Source organism: Pygocentrus nattereri, chromosome 14 (assembly GCF_015220715.1).
Source record: "Pygocentrus nattereri isolate fPygNat1 chromosome 14, fPygNat1.pri, whole genome shotgun sequence".
In the NCBI taxonomy this organism is placed as follows: Eukaryota; Metazoa; Chordata; class Actinopteri; order Characiformes; family Serrasalmidae; genus Pygocentrus; species Pygocentrus nattereri.
In genome coordinates this window covers 17,730,890-17,755,297 of record NC_051224.1, presented here as the reverse complement: position 1 = coordinate 17,755,297, position 24,408 = coordinate 17,730,890, and the positions used below count along the sequence as shown (strand labels likewise).

The following is a 24,408-nucleotide window of genomic DNA, read 5'->3' as shown; positions in this document are numbered from 1 at the left end:
CCCTCAGTGAAGATCCACAATTAACATGATTCTGATCTAATCTGCCACAATGAAAGCCACTAGAAATGAAAGACTGATACCTATTAAGCTTTTTATTATATCATATTATTACTTGATTCTTTGTGCTATCTCGCTCACTCGCTTTCTTGCCGGTCTCTATAAATAAATGAGGTGCTGTTTCCAAGGTAACATCTCCTTGGAGATTGGGCCACCTGAAATCTTGTTGAGGAGTAAAGGTGGAGAAGGGAGAGGCCTTTGGGGGTTATCAGAAGCACAAATCCCATTCTCTTTGACGCACTTGGGCTGCCTACCTGCATATATCTCAGGCATAAATCCATCTATGTGCCTCCATCTTTCCATCATCTCGTCTGGCGCTGTTTTCGATCCTGTAGGAGCTCCATTCCCCATCGCTGGCTCTCGTTAAATCACGCCATATGGCTAAGCCCAGCATAAGTCCTCCTAAACCTGGCTGTAAATTCTCAACTGGCCATATAAAGTTATGGAGAGACAGCATGACAGCTGAAAGGCCCCCGGTTTTTTATTTGTTTTATGTTTTTGTTATGAATCATGGGTGACGTATCAAAATTCATGTTTTAATTCACACGTACAGTTCCACAAAGTGCAATCACAAAAGGTTCAGACACCACTTTGTGTAAAAAAAAATGCATGAGCTAAGGTTAGGTTCAGTTTCTGAATGCATAATTACAAGGAATTATTATTTGGAGCTTCAGAGAATCCAGGAAAAAATCTCTATTTGTAACAGGCAAGGTCGAAATTGAATGCCTGTGACCCCTCAAACAGCACTACATTAAAAACCGACGTGGTTCTGTATTGAATATAGCCACATCAGCTTTGAAATACTTTGGAAAACTCTTATTAGTAAATACACTTCGTTGCTGCATCTGTAAATGCAAATTAAGACTACACAAAGCAGGAGCCATACATCTGCACATCCAGAAACTCTGCCGACTTCTCTGGACTAAAGCTCATCTGAGATGCACTGACACAAAATGTGAACATGTGTGGTCTGACAAGTCTACTTTTTAAATGGTAAAGTCTGATAAAACAGACGTATTGCTGTTGGGCCTTAAGGTTAGGTTGCAGAATGTGTCCTTCACCTTTAAATGGTGAAACATTTGATGGTAGTTCAAGTACCACATCAATGCTATTTCTAAGACTGTGCTATATTACTTGAAACACATCCAAAACAAGACACATCCAATCCTTACAAGATGTTGAGAAAATAGTTCATGCTTTCATAACTACCAGATTAGGCTCCTGTATGGTGTTACTGGCTGGTTGCCATGCTGTCTCTCAAAATAGGCTCTAGTTCAGAATGCAGCCCATATGCTCACTGGGAAAAGTTTGAGCATATTACTCTGATTTTATTTAGTTTACAGTGGCTTCCTATTAAGTTTCATATCAGTTACAAAGTCTTGCTTATGATAATGGCTGAGCTCCAGCATATGTTGCTGAACTGTTCATCATAGCCCATGCAGACCACTTCACTCAGCTGAAGCACACTTAATGCAAACGCCTAGGATCTCGTACAGCTCAGTGGTGAAGGGTCGATTCCACAGAAAATGAAGAATGCAAGCATGTAAGGGTTTTTAAATAAACACATTTCACATCAAACCTCTCTGAATGACTTTATTTACATCTTAATGATTTAATCATCACAAATTTTTAAATGGTGCAATTCCCCTTTTACTAAATTCAAATAGACTTACTTATGTGGTTTCTGACACTGTGTTACACATTGTTATCTATAAAAATGGTAAGTCACATATCTACACACAGTAACAGCAGCCGTCTCAAAGCTGAGCTGTGTCTGCACGTTAGACACCAAACACATCTTGGCTAAGTGGTTACATTTGGGGTAAAGGAAATACTGTCTAAATTAGATTCTCTGTCAACTATAGCTTTAACTTTAGTTAAAAAATGACTAAATATAGTTGAAAGAATGGACAGTGTAGTAGACAGTGACACTGGAGTAGGCTGTAATCATGTGTGAGCAGTCCTGAAGTTTCTCTGATGCATTTATGCCATTTTCAGACTGATGTTCTCTCTGAGCTCTAGATTTAAAAAGAACTGCCTCAATAAATCTATATACACCATAAAATTGATGGAAACTTCAACAGTCACGGAATTTGTGCTGTTAAGTGAGCTACACCCTGAACAGAATAAAGTGCATGGTCTTGAAGGCCAGGGCCAATACCATTACTAAACACAGTGTAGCAGGACGCCCTCCAGTGGCCATGTTCACACAAAACAGCCTTGCCTTATCATTTGTGTGGCTGCAAATCAAAGGTAACAGCATCCAGCAGGGAATGATTATGTTCTCCTACAGTAAATTGTCTTTGCACAGGCCAGTAGGTGGTCCTTTTACAGCTTAGAAGTCATCTGCCCTCATCTTAATTAGGCCTACACACTCTCAATCACAGTGAGTGTTGAATGGTAAAATGGAAATATCAAAAACATTTTTGCCTTCAACACTTTAACAGGAGGTGATAAAAGTGTGATGGGGTAAATGAGTGGTGGTCACTTTCTCCTTCTTCTCTCTAACTCTCTCTCTCTCTCTCTCTCTCTCTCTCTCTCTCTCTACAGACATGTGTAAATATATATAGGCACCCAAGATACATTTTCAAAATGTATTTATTTTTGTAGCATGTGTTTATTTGCTGAGAAAATTGTTAATATTTGAATAAACAAAATTTATAGAATATTAACTAATAACGATTTTATATATTAATATATATATATATATATATATATATATATATATATATATATATATATATATATATATATATATATATATATATTATGATATTAACAAGTCTCTGTGGCGGCTGTGAAGGTGTCCTATATGGACCCAAGAAATTCTTGTTACTTTTTATTGTTTTTATGTTTATTTGAATTATGAATATGACTTTATTCTAATGTATATTGTGATAAACTCACTGCTGAGGCAAATTGTTTAAAAATTTGCTTAGATGCCTAAAACCTTCATACAGTACTGTATATATACATATATAAATACATACAGAGTCTCATGAGGAGTGATTCAGAGTGAAGACCCCCTTCCAGGTCCACCCCCATTTGATAATGATATTTAATGTCTGTGTTAGTGAAGACCCAAGAAACATCAAAGCCCCTAATTAAATTACGACAATTAGTATACGAGAGGGCATTATCTAAGATCCATCCCAAAGTTCAGTCATGGGGATTTGGGAAAAGGGAAGGGGAGGGACAGGAGGAGCAGGGAGGAGAGAAGCAGAGAAAGGAAGAGAGGATAAATGGATAAGGAAGGTCCAGGAAAAAGGAGAAAGGGAAGAAGGAACCCTGCCCAATCAAAATCTCTTCACTGGACTTGCAGACATGCTGGCTTTATATGCTTGTTAGTGGGAAAGTCCACAGAGCCGTAGGGCTGTATCACTCTGCCGCTCTTCCACGAGTGAGATAATACAGACCTTCAGAACTTCTGAGAACTTCTAGAGTGACTAAATCCTCCTACTTTATATATATATCTATATATATATCTATATATCTATATAAGTAGCATGTGTTTATTTGCTGAGAAAATTGTTAATATGAGAACTTCTAGAGTGACTAAATCCTCGAACTACAATACTTATACTGTTGTATAAATATTAATAGTATACTTTTACTTTTAGTGAAGTATAAATTTTGATAGAATACCTGTACTTTTATTGAATTTTACATTTGGTAAAGTAAAAAAGTACCTGTCAATAGTTCAACTTGTCTTAAAGTAGAGGAGGCTGGGATACTTTATCTATCTATCTATCTATCTATCTATCTATCTATCTATCTATATATATATATATATATATATATATATATATATATATATATATATATATATATATATGATATATAGTCAAGTAGAAGTATTTTTAATTTACCAAAAGTAGATTAAACCTCATCCACCACGGCTTCCAACATGGGACTAAATGTTATTTGATTAAAATAGTTTTCAACTGGTTTGTTTCCACTTTTTAATATCAACTTAACTGATATATAGATCCATATATAGAATCTAGAGTATCTAGAGTAAATGGACACCTCCCACAAAACAGATCCTTTGCTTCTGTTTAGCTCTCCTCGCTCCTTTACTGGTTGTCTCTGTTGCACCCAAAGTACAGAAAAACGTGTGTGTGTGTGCGTGTGTGTTGCTGTGGGCCTTCGTTGCCAGACAATCACATGAAGGCCACAGTTCGATGAGCTAACCCAAATCTGTCATCTGTCAATCAAGTGGAAGGACCAAGGGAGGCCTATCTGTGTTGCTGGAGGGTTTTGTATTATGAGGCCTGGTGTATCTTCCTCAGTGGGTGTCTGATGAGTGGGGGATGTTGAAGAGAGGCAGTTTCATATCATGTATAACGGAAAACAGATGTGATCTACAGCTGAAACAGCAGCAAACCACCCTAGAGACATGCACAGAGTACCTGGGTGGGCTCTATACTGGAAGTACAAATAACATAAACCATTATCAGAGAACCTCAAGACCCTAATCAATAGACCTCTGAGGTTGTCATGCCATTGTGTAGCATCAGGATGAGGTCTGGGCCTAAGCCTTTTATATCTATAGCTACATTTCTACAAACTTTGAAAAGTGCATTAAAATGTGATTCTTGTTTCCATCAAGCTCATTTTTGTGGCGATAAAGAGGAGTGTTTGACATATTATGTCTAATTTTATTTTGAAACTTGTGTGCCTTTGACTTGCCCATAGCCTACTAATAAGAACATTTTATATATATTTTTACTGGAACCATCAATTAAGTTTCTGCTGTATATCGCTATTTAAGCACGTTCCAGTCAAAAAGGATGTAGTCTTTCCTGTCCATATCTCTCTGCCAGCATGGTCATGTCGGGTGAACAGCTAAAACAACACTAGACCAGCAGTAGAGCTGGTGCTGTTCCTTGCAGGGAACTACTTTTCCTTCCACTGGCACAGACAACCACATAACACGCAGCAACTGCTCTATGATGGCAGATTATTCAGTTATTTTCCTAAATTAATAGTTCATTTAATACTAACATGAAGGCTTTCAGATATGAGGAGTGATATTTAATTACTTAATTTCCACTTTTTTTTACTGCAGCAGTGCTGCAGTGTTACTACTGGACTGAGAATATCCAGCCAACAGCGTCCTGTGACCACTGATGAAGGATTAGTGGATAGCCAACACAAACTGCGCGGCAATAGATGAGCTACTGTCTCTGACTTTACATATACAAGGTGGACAAACAAGGTAGGAGTGCCTAATAGAGTGGACACTGAGTTTAAAAACTCCAGCAGCACTGCTGTCTGATCCACTCGTACCAGCACAACACACCAATATGCCACCACCACGTCAGCGTTGCTGCAGTGCTGAGAATGATCCACCGCCCAAATAGTACCCGCTCTGCTGGGGTTCTGGGTTCTAAAAAGTATGCAGAGAAACAGATGGACTACAGTCTGTAATTGTAGAACTACAAACTGCACCTTTACAAACTTCTCTGGCACAGTAAATCTTTGTGATAATCTGTTTCACAATACTTGTGTTAAAGCTTTTGGGTCAGATATGTTAAAGTTGTTCTGAGTTGCACTAACAGGTAAAAACAAGTAACTGAAATGGGGGTTGTGATAAAGAAACAAGGCAAAAACAGTAATCTTGCTGCATTAATCACATTGCTTTGTGGCTGATCCATTACTGCCACCCTGCAGTGCTTCTAAGTACTGCAGCTGCACAAAACCAGTCCTTAAGATAACTCAAAGTAAAAACGTATAAAATACTTAAACTTCAGGTACCACTACATTTTAAAAAATAATAATTCTCCACTAAAATAAACAAAGACAACCTTGTAATAGAGATCTCTTTATTATAGTGCATTTCTCAGATGTTACAAGATGGGTTAAAAAAAGCTAGAAACAAAGAAAACTTAAGAAAAGGGGGGGAAACATGCACACCTTTCTTGCTGTTTTTTTTTTAAACATAATTTCTTCAGAATTAAAGCTTCACATCTCAACATACGGTGCCTAAATGAAATACCTAGCTAAAATACATGTTCTTACACATTATTACTTTGCCATACAGATGATATTTGTCATTCAAATAAATCAGTTATTTCAGCTACTGCAGTAGGTTGAAGAGATCATTACAATAAAAGGCCCAAAAATTTATTAGAGTTCTGAAACTTGCTGAGTTTTGGTGCAATTTGTAAAGAAAAAAAAAAGAAAAAAACTGTTGCTGTCCAGTTGTAGACCTAGTTAAGGGTGTCAATTCACCCATTCCTTTGTAAGAGGTCAGTACAGGATCATGACCTTTGGGAATCACACAGAACAAGCAATTTCTTACAGTGTGCAAGTATTTGATGTATGCAACAACATTCGCAGTAGCCTTTGGAATAAATCAGATACCAAGGAAAAGGAATAATCTCTTGTCAGTTGTTTTGGAGGGTTGAAAATTGCCTGTCTGCTGGTTACATTTTGGAGGATAAACTCAGAAATGGACTGACTGTCGGGCAACACAGCCAGAGGAAAAAAAAAAAAGCGGTTAAGTAAAGGAAACAAACAGAAGAGCAAAAAGCAAAGCGACTGTGATCCACAGACACAGCTTTGTTAATCTGCGTGTTTGTAAATGTACAGCTGTAGTCTGCTCTGCGATCCTCCCTCTTAAGTAATGAATCTAGTTTGTTCTGGCAGGTTTAACACTTTGCTGTTTGTTCCTGACGGACTCCAAGCTTGAGATGTGAACCTGAAAGCAACTAAACATGACTTTACCCTTCATGACCACGGGTGAATAACTGGAGCTGTACCCCTGACTCAACAGACCATGTGAAAGAAAGAAAGAAAAAAAAACCAACAAAAAAAAAAAAAATGAAAACAAGAAAAGAATCGGAGTGGGAGCAGCTCTAAAAAGGCCTCTCTACTCTGATAAATTTCTAACTCTCGCAGCGTACACAGACTAACTCTCCTGTCTCGGTCACCCAAAAAAGGAAATCTATTCTGAGTGTTAAAATACAGCATCAGAAGGATGTTTTGTATGCATCACTTCCTACATTTACAACAGTTTAGGAGTTTACAGTGAATCATAAACCTAGATGTTTCAGTTCTGAACACTTTTCTGAATGCATCAGTTTGAAACACTAGTGTTAAAGAACATGCTGCCTTTAAACCAGGGAATCTACAGCCATGTGCTTCAATGAGCAAGTGGGTTAGAGGAGAGCAAGAGGAAGTCAATAACTGGCTTTCAATGTGGAAGTCACGCCTTAACAAGCAGCGAAGAACCACAACTGCATCGTCTTTTTCCCCCAAATAATGCAAAGAAGGATCTAGGATGGAAAACGTCACTTTATTGTCTTTCTTTTCTCCCAACCTGATGCAGGTTACAATGAGTTTCATCATATGTGGGGGTCAAAGGGTGACAACGTGAACCTTGTAACATCTTAGACATGCGCCACTGCATTAACATCAGAGGATGAAAATCAAGACTGTACTTTTATTTCAATATATTTATTTATTCTGTAAGTAACAAAAGAAACAAAAAACCTTTTAGCATCCTGGGTCATTCTTTGCCTTGTGAAAACCAGGGGGGGACACCAGAGACAGGAGAGAAGGAAACAAGAGAGAGGAAGAAACAGAGAGAGAGAGAACCAAGCTGTTTGAGAAGCATGTGTTCAAAAGGCACAGCAGGGCTGCTCCCACTCTCATCTCGCACGCACGCACTTCCATTCTGGTGTGTGTACACTAGACAGCACTGGGGAGAGCCTCTAAAGTCTACAGGAGCAAACGAAAGAAAAAGGATGGATAAAGTGGGTGAGAGACTAAATCCAGCGCTGCCTTTTTTCATTACACACACATACACACATTCACACACAGCGCAGACAGCAGAGGGCTAGGTGGAATGGATCATTTAGCGTTTTTGAGCTGGTTGGAGAGCCAGTCTAGGCCCTCGTACAGGCCATCTCCACTGGTGGCGCAGGTAGCCTGGATGTACCAGTTGCGGTGCCTCAGCGAATGCAGGCCCAATTTGTCTGTGATCTCTGCTGCGTTCATAGCGTTGGGCAGGTCCTACAGAGGGGCAGATCAATAACAGTAAATTACCACAGACAATGACAGTAGAAAGCAAAATAAATGAAGTCTGCTTTAAGTCCTCTATGTGTTTGTTCGCCTGGTCTGACGCAGAAAGAAACTGATGCTTTCATTACTTTTTCTGTTTAGTCCAATTTAGGGATGCACTGATGTGAAAACTGAGGGTTGATGCTGATACCTGACATTTTTCATACAGATCTGTCGATAAATCAACATTCATAGAATACATCAATTGGGGATGCACCTATTTGGATTAAAATTTGAGATAAATGAAACATTTACTAACCCTAATGAGCAGTAAAATTAATTAAATCCAGAGATTTCTTAGCACCGCAGCCCATCTTTGCCTAAACTCTCAGACCAGTTAGTTTTGGGCCACACGAGTGACTAAGATTGCTGTGTTGCAAACTGAAGATAAACACTCTAGGGTTCCATTCAATCAGACTAAATAATAAGTGCACATACGTATACTTTGCTACCATGTGAGACTTGGGAAGAGGCCAAACACAAAGCTATCCATTTGTTTTCTGTCAGAATTGTTTGCTGGTTCTGGAGTCCAAAGGCTGTGCAGTTCTTCTCTCTCACCTGTTTGTTGGCAAAAACGAGCAGCACAGCATCTCTGAGCTCATCCTCAGCCAGCATCCTTGTCAACTCCTCTCTCGCCTCATTTATTCGCTCCCTGTCATTACTGTCCACCACGAAAATCAAACCTGAGAGAGCGTAAACAACAAGAGTGAGAGATCCATCCACTTATCAAAGTCCATCCACTCTTTATTGAAACGGAAATGTATGCGTTTTGGAGAGACTGACCTTGTGTGTTCTGGAAGTAATGCCTCCACAGCGGCCGGATCTTATCCTGACCGCCCACATCCCACACTGTGAAACTAATGTTCTTATATTCTACTGTCTCTACATTAAAACCTGCATGGAACGAAACAGAAGAAGCATGTCACCCAGGGCAGGGTGGGGGTGAAAGACAGAAGCAGGACACATGGCTAAAGACAGCTGTGTAAACAGCTGGGGGTCACCAACAGCAGACAGGTCCTAGACTAACACATTGTCCTAACACTACAGCCTCAGGACAGCTCAACACCACTGATGTGTGGGTGAGTCCCAACACACACATGCAGACAAGGCAGAGGATGGGAAAGTGAGTGGAATAAATTAGGCATGCATGGAATTACAGCTGATACACTAGCTGATAACATCTAGCTGTGGCTGATCATATTTGCATTTTACATAGACATGACAATTGCTGATGCACTAAAAGTCTTAACTGAATTAAATTTACATTACATTAAAATAGCAGGTAAATTTAATGTTTGTAGTCTTGTCCAACCACTCGCATTATTATTATTAATTTACTCTGGGTGAAGCCACAACACTAGCCATCTGAGCTGAAAGGAGTCTATATGCTTAGCACTGGTCACTAAACATGTGCCAATGTGTGATGAGCTAAAATATAATGCACTAACCCTAACGGCTGTAATCAATTACATTACTGGAGCTCGACTTTGCTCATTTATTGGCAACTAATTTTATCAATTTTATGTATGTAACATGCACTGCTAGCATAAACAACAAATGGAGATTCAATTTAGGTATAAAAGTACTGACTCAAGAAAGGGGGGCAGAAAACAGGTACAATAATTTTTTAGAAATCTCTTAAACTTCAAAGATAAAATGTCAATATGAAGTGCCTGAATCACAAGCCCCATGGTAACTAACCGATAGTGGGGATGGTGGTGACGATCTCTCCCAGTTTAAGCTTGTACAGAATAGTGGTTTTGCCGGCAGCATCCAAACCCACCATCAGAATACGCATCTCTTTCTTTCCAAAGAGATTCTTAAAGAGGCCTGCAAACATGTTCCCCATGGTGGCAGATCTGAAAGAAAGTGAGAAAGAATCAGAATATTTTTAAAAATGTGACTGATAGTCACAGTAACCACAAAAATGGTTTCACTCAAACATCAGTGAAGAATGACCACTTCAGTTTATAAACATCAAAATGGCTGTGCATGTAAAACGTAGAATTTGAGTTTCACTCTTCTAAACAGATTAAGTGTCTGTAGCACAAAGCGGCACCACAGTTTTAATGGTAACAGTACCTTTTTCTCACTTAACTGAAGGGTTGGCATAACAGCATGGGCAGCAGGAAAAAGGGATGAAGAATGTACAGAGTCATCCCAATTCAACAATACTAATACTGTGCGTCTCATAATGGGTATTTCATAAATGGATGTTTTAACTATAGCCTACCTATAAGTTATGACAATGCCTTATGCGCTACAGACAAATTAACTAAAATTTTAAGTAAAGACTCAAGTTTGTATTTTTCACACAGTGCAGACCCAAGAGTTAACACTCGGCCCAGGAGGGTCATATCAGTGCACTTGAATTTGTTTACTTGGGCTGGATTGGGGAAATACAAGTAATACTCGGCTGATGACAGGGTTTAAAACTAGGGCTGTGATGAGTGGTCTGATAGCAAATACTGCACTGTGGAGAAATGTGCCAAATTGGATTGTTTTTTTCAGTGGTGGTGACAGTAACCAGGGGTTGCAATGTCTACAATGCTAATGCAGCCATTTTATTTACTATCCAAAATTGACCAGTGAACCTACACATGTCTGAGGTTTACTATGCAAGTTATTGATAATGGTGAAATAGTGGTAAATCTGGGAAAAATCACCCCTGTCACCTCTGCATGCTCACCAACCCTACATGAGGGGAGGTGGACAGGGGGAGCAGGTTAGCAGTTCTAACCACAAGCTATACTACGACAAACAAAGAGCACAATTCAGCTCTGCAACACTACCCAAACTAGAGAGGTAGGGAGGGAGGGCTGTAGGAGGGGAACAATGAGGTCAGTGATGTGGTGAATGTAGGCCACTGCAGGGAGGAGCCCTGCAGGTAATCTGACCAGCCTGTAAAAGACGACACCCGGCCTCTGAATTAATCAGATAGAGCAAGCAAGCAAGTCCCATCTTGACTGAGTTACACCTGAATCCAGACAAACTGTAACCCAAGAGATGATGGGCCCAGTTTCGCAGACAATGCAGCCTCGACACAGAGGACGGTCACTTCTACCACAACACTCCTACTTCCAATTCTAGAACCTAAAGCATTAACGAATCGTCAAAGGCCTTCACAATTATTTTGGTTTAAAAAAATTAACAAAAGACTTTCCTGTATAATGAACAGGTAATCCTTATTTGTCACTTGGCATGATTTAATTTCTTCTAATGTTCTCTCTGAAAGTAGAAAATAGAACCTAATGCACAAACTTATAGGCATTTCTTGCTACAGTGTTCGACATTTCTAAGCCTTCCTGGTTTCTCTCATCTCAAATATTCTGTAACCATTAAAAGGTTGTGCATGTTTGGTATCGTTTATAGTTATTTGGTATATTTTTATTTGTTTAAAACTTGCCTACTTGATTAATCATAACACTAATCAATAGCAGTTGAATTTTGTTCCAAAAATAAAACAAAAAAATGAACGCATACCACATTCAAACAGAACATTAAGCAAATGTTAGCTTACCAGTTACCATCCTCATGTCTGTACCTCATGCAAGCCACAAGGCAATACTATATGGTCAGAGAAATGTTGGGTTAACTTGATCACTAATATAATCAATATTAAGAGCCTTATCTGATCAAAACCACATGAAAATGAACAGAACTAGTTTTACTGCTTCATGTAACTTGACTAATCATGTTATGTATTACAGAATAAATATTGTAAATGAAAAAGCATGGCTGTATAAGCCTGTGTAAACAGGAAGAGCGGATACAGGAAGCACACAGCGCAGACGAGAGCTAGCCTATTCCCAGGAAGAAACATACCCTTTTGGAAAAATAAGAACCATCCTGAGATACCTACAGTTCTCACACTACAAGACATGATTAATGGCTTTAGCTATTAGTCTTCCAACAAAGACTCATTAGCAAAGAAGATGTAACGAAGTAAGCTGTCTGCACACACAAATATATCTACAGAACTTCACTGTAACTGGCCATCGGGTAGCTATACTATCAGCAGCTGCCCTCATCAAGTTTACACATCCAGAACCAACAAAAGGCTCAAGGTTAGGTCTGCTACAGTTACGCTATTCATACTTCAATCTCATCTAAAGACTCTTATTTAACCTATGGAACAATACAAGTCTTGTGAATGTGTGTCAAACAAATTCTTTACACATTCAACATTATTCTCTTCTATTGCACACAACGTGGTGTGTGCAACTGTTGCTCTGGACAGTCTTTCAGTGTTAGGTTTGGGTTCTTTTTGTTTAGTTTCTCATTTTTCTGCATTATTTTCAATATATTTTTCTTTGAGGTGGCCATTATCTGTTTTTTTTTTTTATCTGTTCCACAGCACTTTGGCCAACATTTGCTGTTTTTAATAAAAAATGCCTCATAAATAAAGTTGACTTTAGATAGTAAGAAGTGCTTAGTTTATCACACAATTTGAATAAAAGACTAAATATTCTTCACAACTTCTTTCAAACTGCATAACTAAACATCACACTTTTTCCTTTCACTCACACTTCTTCCTATTACAAGGGCATAGTTAGCTTAGGACAAGTGGTGGCAATAAGGACAAATAACATCACCACGCACAATATGCATCACAAACTAGAAATCTAGTTTCTCAGACGTTTTATAAGTTAGTGCAGTCAAATTGCTCCAGAAAAACAGACATACTACATGCTAAAATGCGATACAAAACCTACAAGTACGATTTTCTTTAAATCAACATTCAAATGCAGAAGTACATGCAATTAAGCAAAGCCAACTACACTCCCTGGGTCCCCTGACATCACAGAGATTCAAATTTTCCCAACAAAAGAGCAAAATCTTAAGATAACTATGGCACTTAAGAGCATCGTTAAAATGAAATATGCAGTTTTATGAGCGTATATACATATACAATGTCTAAGATATGCTCAGAAGAACAACCACTCGAGAGCATCAAGAAAAACAAGAATCAATCACTTAAGACAGTCGTGGTACCAACTAATGCACTAAGAGGCCAATTTGTTTTCACTGAGCCGCAATTCATTAGCTCACCAATGATTAAAGCATTAAGTCTCAAGCTCATTAGGTAACTCAGCAACTTGCGCAGGATTTGACATGAGAACCTCCTCCGGGCACTGCTATGTTTTTCATTCTTTCCTACTGTGGTTATGCACTGCATCTGAAATATTAAAGCAACAGTTAAGCATCATCAGAAAATTAAAATTAAACAATTGTTTTATTATACTGTTACTTTTCTTTAGTCTATAACCACATCAACATAGTGAATGCGCTCATTTTCACTCCCTCTTGTGAGAATTTTGGTTTTGCGAAGCACTTAGTCATATTTCACATATTAAACAGTGTGCAGGTATTTTATCACTTGTTTACAACACACTTCCAGCTGCTGCTTGTAGTAAAAGCATTCTATATGCAAACATCACTATTATAAATAAATAAAGGTTCCTAAGATATACAACATACATTACTTTAAAACACAAATGACAGCACATGAACCTCATATGAGCATTCTGATAGGCAGTAAAAGTGCACCACCCATTAAAATGTAAGCTTCCAGTAAAACAAATCACAACAAATGTTATCAGTGAAAATAAAACGAAATTATCTTGCACTATTTCAATTAAAATGATTAAGCAGACACTGAATCCAGTTCTCACATCCTTAACCCACACAGTGGTGGGTGGGAGTGATTCAGCAGCCCTGAGCTAGAACTTTCCTTAAATGACTCAATTTCACTCCCCTACTTATGTCAGTCACTCGATCACATTTGCACTATAGAGGCCTGAGAGAGCTGCTTGTCAGCACAGTGATGAGGAAGTGCCCTGGAACACTGACTCATACTGGAAACAGACACGTGGTGGTGCAGGGCCCTGAAGAATGTGAATCCTGTATGTCTTATACAGCATATGGTTCTGTGCATACTTATAGAAATTAGCCTACTCACTGGTCCACACCCTATACAAGTGTGTGAAACCAGAGTGAGATGAGAGGGGAGGTTGTGTTGACTCTGGCGGTTTAAAGACACGTGTATTTAACGATATGCAATGTAATGGAGTTTCCACACAGTATGATACGTTTTCCACACAGGCAACACTGATTTAGCTCTTATGCTGTGATCAGCACCAAAAACAAGACCACAGAGCCTTGGTGACATAACACTTGTGGCAAAATTTTCTGACTCAGTCAACTATCACTAGTCTAAATTAAAGATTCAGCCCATCAATCTATCAATTATACAGTTCCTGGTCTTAAATATGACTGCCTGAGACACGTTTGATGACACTGTAAAATACTTATAAGTCTACTATCCATTAATTTACTGAGATATTTATAAAATCTGAATTTTATGAGATATTTATAAAAATGTTCCTCATATGGTCCATGGTCTACAGTAGTGTCAGGTACAGCCAGGTTTTGGCCTGTATTTTTGATGTAAACTGCCCAAAACTGGTTTGAATACACCCCTCATAAGAACCCGGTTTTGTTTAGGACACTGAGAGGCTGATGACTACATTCTCTCAATGTTTATAGGGTCAAAAACTAAACACACAGATAAGTAACAGAGTGATGAGCTACTGAAAGCTCTATATTAAATAAACCAAATGTACATCAGTATCTTATAAAAGTCGTTGTCGTTCAGCAAGTTCTTCTCTATACTTTCCTCACACCACTGTAGAGAGCAATTTCTCTCAGAGAACATGGATGAAATTCATCCATCATATTGCTTGCAGATCAGTGCTTTTGATGTAGTACATCACTGTAGCTGTACCATCATCCACTTGAAAAGTTGTTGCAAACACTACTATAGTTAGCTATACACTTTATTTTTCAGTAGGCCTCTCTAGCAGAACCAGTTGCTTATTTTGACCCAATGTGTACAACTCAAACACTGCTGAAGCTCAATGATAAAACTGGCTATTCAAATAGGAAATGCTGATTATTGTAAATTAAGTAAAACCAAAGTGTTTTTAACAAACAGCTAATCATTTACATTCATACAAACATCATTTTCCTAGAAGACAAATATAAATACACACATGGTGTTACTGCTTTCATGGCTATGGGAAGTTTATTTCTTCCTGTTGTGTTGATTTTATGAATATCATGGTAAGAGCATTATTCCAATTTATATTAATATTTCTGACATAAGCGAAGTCTTCCATTAAAGGTCTGTTTTTGAATTAAATGCCATGAGCACACAATCCTTCTACAAGTGTTAGGTACATAAAATACACAAAAGAATAACATTTGGTAGACATATTGAAAACATTTTCAATCAAAAAGCAAAAACCACAAGTTGAGCCTCATAAGTAAAAAGGTCCACAAAGGATTAATTATTGACTGCTAAAGGACAAGAGATGGGAGGAGCTTTGGATAATGCCCCATTCACCGGCCTCAACAAACGTCTCAGTCCTGTAAAAACAAAGCTGACCTGCTCCCATGACGACCACCAAAACTGGCCCCAACCTACTGCAGCACAAAGAGAAGAAAAGCAATCGGTCAGCTTTTGCACAAAGTCACTGTTAAGGGAGTTGTACAATCATAGCGCAATGCATCTATTGCTTATCTGGTGTCACTCTGCAGCCCTTTAGCCACACTCAGTCCATCAGAAATACTGGACAGAAAGGCGTAATAGATATGACACCAGTCCTACAAGCAGGCCTCGTCCTGTAATACAGTTAACCATCAGGTAACTGTATAACACACTCATACGACAAACTGACGAAATGATCCTCACTCTCCTTACTTTCCATACTTTCAAAATTAAAGGACAGTGATGTAGAAAAAACTAGAGGGGTCTGCTATTATCACCGTCAGACTCCCACTGCACCTGCTCCTGGTTCTGGAGGACATGTACAGCAGAAGAGTAAACAAAAGCATGTGCGAGGTGGCTGGAGGGAGAGGCTATATCTCAGAGCCTGGAGCCAAACACATGACCACATCTGATCTCTTCCACAATGTCGCGGTTGCGACAGACCCACAGCCTAAGATAGCGTCAGCCATTTCCCAAATAGAAACCAACATAAGTATTTTTCAACTGCCCATGGCAAACGTAACTGCCATGAAAAGCCACATATACAAAACTTATGAAATCTGATTAAAAACTACCACCAAGCGAGATGCCAATACTAAAAGGAACAAACAACATCAGAAAAATCATATTTACGCCAGTTTCACAACTATCACAAATGCAATTGATGGGCTAACACAGCATGTTTGCTTCTTTGATTTTACACGACAAGTTAAAAGCCAAGTGATGCTAAAAAGCAGTGGAAGTCATTGATCTGAATGAAAGACTTATTACATTGCATTCACTGCACCAGTGCACAAGTGAAGCACAAATTGTGGACACCATACACGTTTGGCCAATCAACTGTGTTCAGGGAACAGGGAAAGCAGACTAAATCTGAATTTTTGGCAAATGTTTCCTTTGACCAGTGTTGATCAACTCACAATACATGAGACAAATCACACTGAATTCAGACATAATTCAATCATTGTCATTTAGACAAAGTAATTCAGAGTATTTTATTAATTTTAAATGATTTATTGTGGAGTAACTCTCCTGACTCATATTTACCTTACTGTGGTGGCAATAGGAACCAGGAGCCATAGTCACCCAAAAAAATATAATAATAATAATAATAATAAAATTATAAAAATAATAATTCTTGGTGACTATGGCTACATTTACACAGCAGGTAAAAGTGGCCTGAATGTGATTTTCTCACCAAATCTAGACACATGTTCAGCTCTTAAACCAACCCACATGCGCAAAAGAACAATACTTCACAAGGCTTGTCCGGGGGGAAACAATCATGATGGCCAGTGAACACCTGTCGCTCCCAGAGCTTCAGTTTCATCTTTGCCAGCACCACAGGAGCGATTATGAAGTTCCAGTGGTTGACAGCTGGACTCATCACCCACAATGTGTTAAGAGTTCGCCATAAAAAGGTAGCGTTATTCGGTCACTGCCACTTCTTTGGTTCGTGTCTTCAGATTCTTTAAACTGTTCTTTGGCGCCGCAGCCTCAGGCTCCTCCGGCCACTTAATTCGAAACCTCTTCAAACACGGAGCAGTTGTGAGGAGTCTTCAATTTTTTGGGGACAGAAATATCAGCCTAAATGTTTGAGCCTCAGCAGCACAAAAATATGAAGAATATGAAAAGTTGTTCTGACATAAAAGTTGCACGAATTCCAATCTGGCTGTTCAGACTGAGTCGCATTGCCGCAGATCGGATTTCAGTACCACATATGAAAGTGTCTCAAATCGGAATTGAAAATGTCAGAATCAATGCGTTTTTTGTTGTTCACACGGACACATCTGTGTCACGTATGAGGAAAAATATCGGATTTGGGCCACTTTTACCTTCTGTGTAAACAGAGCCTATGTTGCTTTACAATGCCATGCATGTACCTGCATGAATACTTTCAAAAATTGATTTTAGGCCAAATCTTATTGCAAAACTATCACAAAGCAAAAACACAATCATAAGAAGTTTGTAGAGGCCTTAACCACTTCAGATATCTGGTTTCCATCACCACCAACTGTGAACTATTTTGTGTCAATAAGCTTCTCTAAAACAGAGTATTTAACATCAAACTGTTCTTAGTGACTTTGTTTACAGCTCAACGACTGATTTTGTATATGTATGTAAATTTAAACATAAAATGAACAGAACTCAAACAAACTGCAATTTGTATTTATCTCCCATAATACAGACACAACCAGGTACTGGAGGACTGAGGTACATATACACAACATGCACAGCCAAGTAAATTAAGCAAAAAGACAACTGCACGTGCAAGCATGTTTATAAAATTGACATTAGAACAGCACACTAATAAAATATGCATACAGCAACATTAATTTTAAATTAATAAACAACGTATGATAATGACGCGCATAAAACTCTATGATATAAACTGACTTTGACAGGCAAGTTAAAAGAAAAAAACCCAGAATATCCAGGTTAGTACTGCTTTTACGCGGGTTTATTAGGTCGACAAACGAAAATGAGAAACCCGGCCTACATAGCCTCGGTTACTTTGCCAACTGGCTAGCAAACTCGACCATCCTACCACACTGTTTACATATTTTCCGCTCTCAACTGAAAATGAAAGCCTACCTACAAACTGAGATCCTTCAAGAAATAAAAAACAAGAGGTTCTTTTGCTTTTCTATATAAATATGTTCGTATCTTTGTAACTTACGAACCATAATCTGTGAGGCCATAGAACTAGCTAACGATAAGCCTCAACGGCTAGCTAGCTAACCAGTTAATGAGCTACCTTAAGGCGCTAACTAGAATAGCATTTAAGCTTTGGATTCGCCCAAAAGCATCTGGTTTTAAGCAGGTAACAAGGATATATAATGGTCAAACAGACCATGAAGCTGTTTAGATAAGGTTACTCAAAAACCTGAAAGAGTGACAAGCTAATTGGCCTAGCGAGCTAGATGTTAAGCAATCCAAACCAGCTGGCGTAGACGAGGTTGAAGTGGCTTCCTCGTCAAATTTTCCCGTTCCACCTTAAATGGTACAGACGTTACATGCTAGAGCATCAGGCGACAGAATGTGAGCGCTGCATCGTTTAAGGTGGAACGGAAAAATTCGACCGAGAAGTGAATAAGAAGCCGACTTCAGTTTCGTCTGGCGTAGCTTAGCCACAAAAGCTAAGTAACATATAGGCTGGATGTGTGATAATAGTCCTCAGTTTGCGCCCTTAATCTATCCTGTCCGAAGTGAACCGACAGCAGCCACTGCGCTCTCGTGTTCTTTGTAGTTCCTCCGAAATTACCTTATCGATACGGCTTCTCCGCGAAAAATCCGTCTCCTCCTTACCACTATTAACAAAATGGCGTCTTTCACTGGTCTACAGAGGGCCGCGTCGCTCGTCCCGCCTACAGTCGGAATACGACCAATCAGACGCCCAAAAATGGTCACTAGCCACGCCCACACACTGATCTGGTCCAATCACATGATCCGTAGTGCTACGCGGAGACAAGTACCGCTGTCGAATTAACACGATCAGCTCGTTTTTTCTGGGCGTGGGGTTAAAAACACATTTTAGTTTTTATTCATGTTGTTACTTTTAATTTTGTCATATACAAAAAATACATGAGACGCATGGAATGTGTGAAGCCTCCCCCATTACTTCCAGCTTCCTCAAAATGTGAAATGAGTCGAACGCGCCCATCCCGCCCCAAACCGACACTCTCCACAGAAGCCCCCCTGAACCGAACGACGAGCTGGGCGTTCATTAGCCATACATATAATACGCGAATATATTCATTACTAATCTTCATAAAAAGACAATATGCGTAAAACTCCGCATTACTTCGTATGAAATTGCCTTCTAGTGGAGAGTCACGTGACACTGATGCAACACTTCCTGCTTTAAATACATGGCTGCGTCCAATACCAGCACACTAGCACTACTAAATAGTAGGTCAAAACTCGCTCCCTCCCATCAGAGGTCCAGGCTTTAGTATAGTATGGATGGGACAGTGGTACTCAGTTTTGGACGCAGCCCACAAAACCTGATGAAACCCCAGAGACATCTATTCACTTATTTCAGTGTTGTCAACACGTGGAAACATTTTGGCCAAACCTCTGTGCCTTGATCGTTCATAATATTGATGAAAAGTGCAGATTTTTGTGGAAGCATGCATTATTTGTAAAATCACAGGGCACGTTTAAATGACAAACCATATACTTTTAATGGCTTTTAAAATGTTTTAACTTTTAAAAACTTTTTCCTTTTTTTTCTTCTTCCTTATTTCCTTTTTAAATATGTGTAGTTTTATAATCACAAGTGTTCCTCTCAGGCAAAGGGTAATTTGTGTTGCCTTTAAAAGAGAGATGAAACGTTATACTGAATTAATCCTGCCCTCTTTCCAATAACAAAGACATGAAAACTGTTAAAACACTTCAATATTTTCAGTTAGCTCTGTATGTCCCTCTAGCATTTTTTCCATGTGTACACTTTTATATTTAATTTTTTTATATGCACCCAATGTTGTGTACTTTTAAACTGTATGTTTTGCTTTCAATAAAAAAATAGAATCTAGTGAAACACATCATGTCAAAAACCCTTTTTTATTTCTGCCTCATTATGTTAAATTCTTGATAGGCGTTAGTGTTTTCTTATTATTCAACTATTCTATTAGGATGAGTCCAAAATCTAATAGAAAAATTGAAGCTGCAGAGCAACGTCGTACCTGTCCTTCCTGTTGACTTTCCAAAGAACTTAACAGATCTGCACATTGGTGAAATGAAACAGAAACCATTTATAGTCTATTGATTTATTTAACTCTATAAGAAGACGACATTTTCCATATGTTATTATATATGAACACTTCTCAATGTGTAAAAACTGCACCTTTATGAATTCAGCAAGAACAATCCATTTTAAAACTCAGGATAAATAACTGCCTTCATAACATTAAAGTAAACAAAACATAATAAACGTCCTTAGGTTGTATTTCCGGTTCTCTGCCTATTTTCTGTATTTGTTTTTTTTTAAATAATTGCCATTATTTTGTAGAAAAAAAAACAAAGTATGAAATGGTGAGAAAAATGAAGTGAACTGGAAAATGTATTCTGGGCAGAAAATGCTATGACCAAATATTGTCACTAGAGGTCAATGACAAACTAAGTACACACTTTGCAATATAATTTGCGTATGTCTCACTAATGTGATGATCGTGTTAATATATTTGTACTATGGTGATTTATAATAATAATAATAATAATAATAACAATAACAATAATAATAAGAAGAAGAAGAAGAAGAAGAAGAGGAAGAAGAAGTAAAAAACCAAAAGTATAATTTAAAAAATATATTCTTATTATTATTGTGGTTGTTGTTGTTATTATTATTATTATTATTACATTATCAATAACACTTTTATTTGCTTTTCTTTAATTGCCTATTCCCTTAATTATTTGTTTGTGTATTAGGTTGATTAATTCATTTAGTTTATTCTGCTCTTTGTTAATAAATTTACCCATTTTCTTTATTGCAGTTAAGAATGTTCTAACTGCTGTGAATGACTGCATTAATTAAAAATGTTTATATTTACTGCCACATAAGTTTCGATTTTTCCATCCATCCATCCATTTTCTAAGCCGCTTCTCCGTCAGGGTCGCGGGGGGGTGCTGGAGCCTATCCCAGCAGTCTTCGGGCGGAAGGCAGGATACACCCTGGATGGGTCGCCAGTCCATCGCAGGGCAGACAGACAGACACAGACAGTCACTCACACCTAGGGGCAATTTAGCACATCCAATGGCCTGACTGCATGTCTTTGGACTGTGGGAGGAAACCGGAGAACCCGGAGGAAACCCACGCAGACACGGGGAGAACATGCAAACTCCACACAGAGAGGACCCCGGTCGCCCGGCCAGGGAATCGAACCCAGGCCCTCCTCGCTGTGAGGCGACAGCGCTACCCACCACGCCACCGTGCCGCCAAGTTTCGATTTTTGAATATATAAATATCTTTTCAGACTTCTATAACACTCCTATAACTTTGCATGTAGTGACTGAACAACAAGCTTTAGAATGTAATAAACATGAGAATTTCAGGTGTTCAACAACTCAAAGAAAATTAAGTTACTACAAATCTGTTTATTGTTTTTAAACGTCACTTAGTACTAATGCCTTCAGAAACCTGAGTCTCCAAACTTAACTTGGCCTTCAGATTAGCTCAAGAACAGCATAGAGAGCTTCATGGAATGGGTTTCCAAGGCTGAGCAGCTGCATCCAAGCCTTACATCACCAAGCGGAATCACACTGCTCCATCTGGCAATGTCATGGATGAGTCTGGGTTTGGCACTTGCCAGGAAAACGGTACTTGTCTGACTGCATTGTGCCGAGTGTAAAGTTTGGTGGAGGGGGGATTATGGTGTGGGCTCGTTTTTCAGGAGTTGGGATCGGCCCCTTCCTGTTCTTCTTAATTCTTAATGCTTCAGCACCAAGAGACTTTGGACAATTTCATGCTCCCAACTTTGTGGGAACAGTTTGGGGACAGCCCCTTCCTGTTCCAACATGACTGCGCACCAGTGCACAAAGCAAGGTCCATAAAGACATGGATGAGCGAGTTTGGTGTGGAAGAACTTGACTGTCCTGACCTTTGATTGAGTTTCATTTGTTTGTAAAGAAATAGATTTTTACTGACTGCATTTTAATTTATTCCTAAATTCAAAAAGGTTTCTGAAACATTTCTTAAATACCATGAGAAACCAGTGTATGATGTTTTATCATATTCACATTTTGTGACTTACATAAAGACGTCTCTGTTAATTAACTGACTTTTGGGATATAAGCATACATCATATTTCTCAAACAGACATGAATCGTCGAATCAACGAAAGTCCAACCACTTAAGGCAAGTTAGGAATTCTCACATTTTAGACTGAATTTATAGGTGAGTATGATCTCATATGCAGCTGTAGGAGCGGAGGTATTCAAAGTATGTATGGTTTGCAGGTGGATTCCGGTGACTTGGAGGATTCCACCATTCATCTGCCTTCTTGGGTGAGTCTCCATCAGACTGTTACTGCCAGTAGAACCAACACAACAACTCAAATTTAGAAAAAACAGCAGGGCTGCAACCTCAATGTTAAGAAGAGTCATTTTGTCTTTTCCACAAAAATCTAACCTCCTTGACAGCCACAACATTTTGGCTCTAAATATGTCTCAGTGTGCGCTAATGTACTAGTATAGGCTAAAAAATATAATATAAATGAAAACGCTGACTTAGCTTTAGTTCAGCTATAACATCTGAGGTGCTCTGACAATTTCTTCTACCAACCCATTGACTCCACACAAACAAGGCTGCAGGCCCTGTTGGGGTCCCCCCAGGGTGCTTAAAGCCTGTGCCTCCCAGCTTTGTGGAGTACTGTATCATGTCTTCAACATGAGCCTGAGTCCCCAGAGGGTACCTATGATGTGGAAGATGTCTTGCGTTGTTCTTGTTCCAAAGACGCCACGACCCAGTGACGCCAAGGACTATAGGCCAGTGGCACTGACGTCTCATGCATTGAAGACCATGGAGAGGCTTGTCTTAGATCAGCTCCAACCCATAGTCCAGCCTTTTCTGGACCCCCTCCAGTTTGCCTATCAGTCCTGCCTGGGAGTCGAGGACGCCATCATCTACCTGCTCACCCGAGTATGTACGCCTGCAGCACTGTGTGTCGGACAGAGTGGTCAGCAACACTGGAGTTCCACAAGGAACTGTCCTCTCTCCCTTCCTCTTCACCCTCTACACCACGGACTTCAGCTACTGCACAGAGACTTGCCACCTTCAAAAGTTTTCTGATGACTCTGCAATAGTTGGATGTATCAACAAAGTTGAAGAGGATGAGTACAGGGCAACGGTGAAGGACTTTGTTGCATGGTGCGAGCGGAACCACCTGCAGCTCAATGTGACAAAGACAAAGGAACTGGTGGTGGACCTGAGGAGGGACAAGGCACTGGTGACCCATGGGTGTGGAGCTGGACTTGCTGATGGCAGTGTCAGAGAAGAGGACGCTGTCTAAGCTGCAGGCCATTATGGACAATGGCTCCCACCCACTCTACGACACGGTGATGAGACAATACAATAATTTGAACTGCTTTATACATTATGTTTAATATTTATTATCATAGTCACTGAGACTTTACTGTATTCATAAGAGCTTAAATCTCATGTACATATTGCAATTTTCTCTTTATCTTTTGTTTTAAATGACTAAACTGTTTATTCTTTTACATAAATGCTTGCAACTGTAACAACAAATTTCCCTCTGGGATCAATAAAGGATTCTGATTCTGATTCCTACAGAGCATGCGTACATTACTATAGTGTAATAACTTAATGTTTCAAACTTTTTTGTGTTTGTAATGTTAATTTAGTACAGACTATTATGAATACTACATTAATACTATTACTTACTCCCTGGTAAACTGATTTAGGAGATAAAAAATTCCTGATTATTCTTTCAATGATGGTAACATCCTGATAAGGAGATTTAGACTATAAAATTATTCTTCTCATACATTTTAGTGCTGGCAGTATAAACATATGCGTTATGGTAGGACATTTTGACAAGGTAGCACAACTGGTCAGGCCACTGGCAGAAAACGTTCCCACAAAAGTAGAATAGTTCCTTGTAAAATTTCTCACCATGTTCAACTTTTTGAGAACTACTGATTCTCTAGTAGTCAAACTTTGATCAATGTGCAGGCTGCACCTCTGTCACAGTACTTATCACTGACAA

General features: G+C 39.0%; 1 protein-coding gene across 1 annotated transcript; it reads right to left on the bottom strand.

The window, feature by feature from the left end:
• Positions 1 to 5,871: 5,871 nt before the first annotated feature.
• Positions 5,872 to 19,100, bottom strand: arf2a (ADP-ribosylation factor 2a). Its single transcript, XM_017697530.2, has 5 exons — positions 18,945 to 19,100; positions 9,829 to 9,986; positions 8,911 to 9,021; positions 8,686 to 8,810; positions 5,872 to 8,079 (listed from the first exon to the last, which is right to left on the bottom strand). The coding sequence occupies exons 2-5, from the start codon at positions 9,974 to 9,976 to the stop codon at positions 7,918 to 7,920; spliced, it is 546 nt and encodes a 181-aa protein (XP_017553019.1). The 5' UTR covers positions 9,977 to 9,986; positions 18,945 to 19,100; the 3' UTR covers positions 5,872 to 7,917.
• Between the last annotated feature and the right edge of the window lie 5,308 nt (positions 19,101 to 24,408).

Bases quoted from the DNA above. Each gene is read 5' to 3' on its own strand.
- arf2a (XM_017697530.2), bottom strand. From the start codon at position 9,976: ATGGGGAACATGTTTGCAGGCCTCTTTAAGAATCTCTTTGGAAAGAAA. The intron at 9,022-9,828 runs GTTAGTTACCAT...CGTTCCATGCAG, and splicing joins CACCACCATCCCCACTATCG to GTTTTAATGTAGAGACAGTA. The intron at 8,811-8,910 runs GTCAGTCTCTCC...ACGCTCTCTCAG, and splicing joins TTACTTCCAGAACACACAAG to GTTTGATTTTCGTGGTGGAC.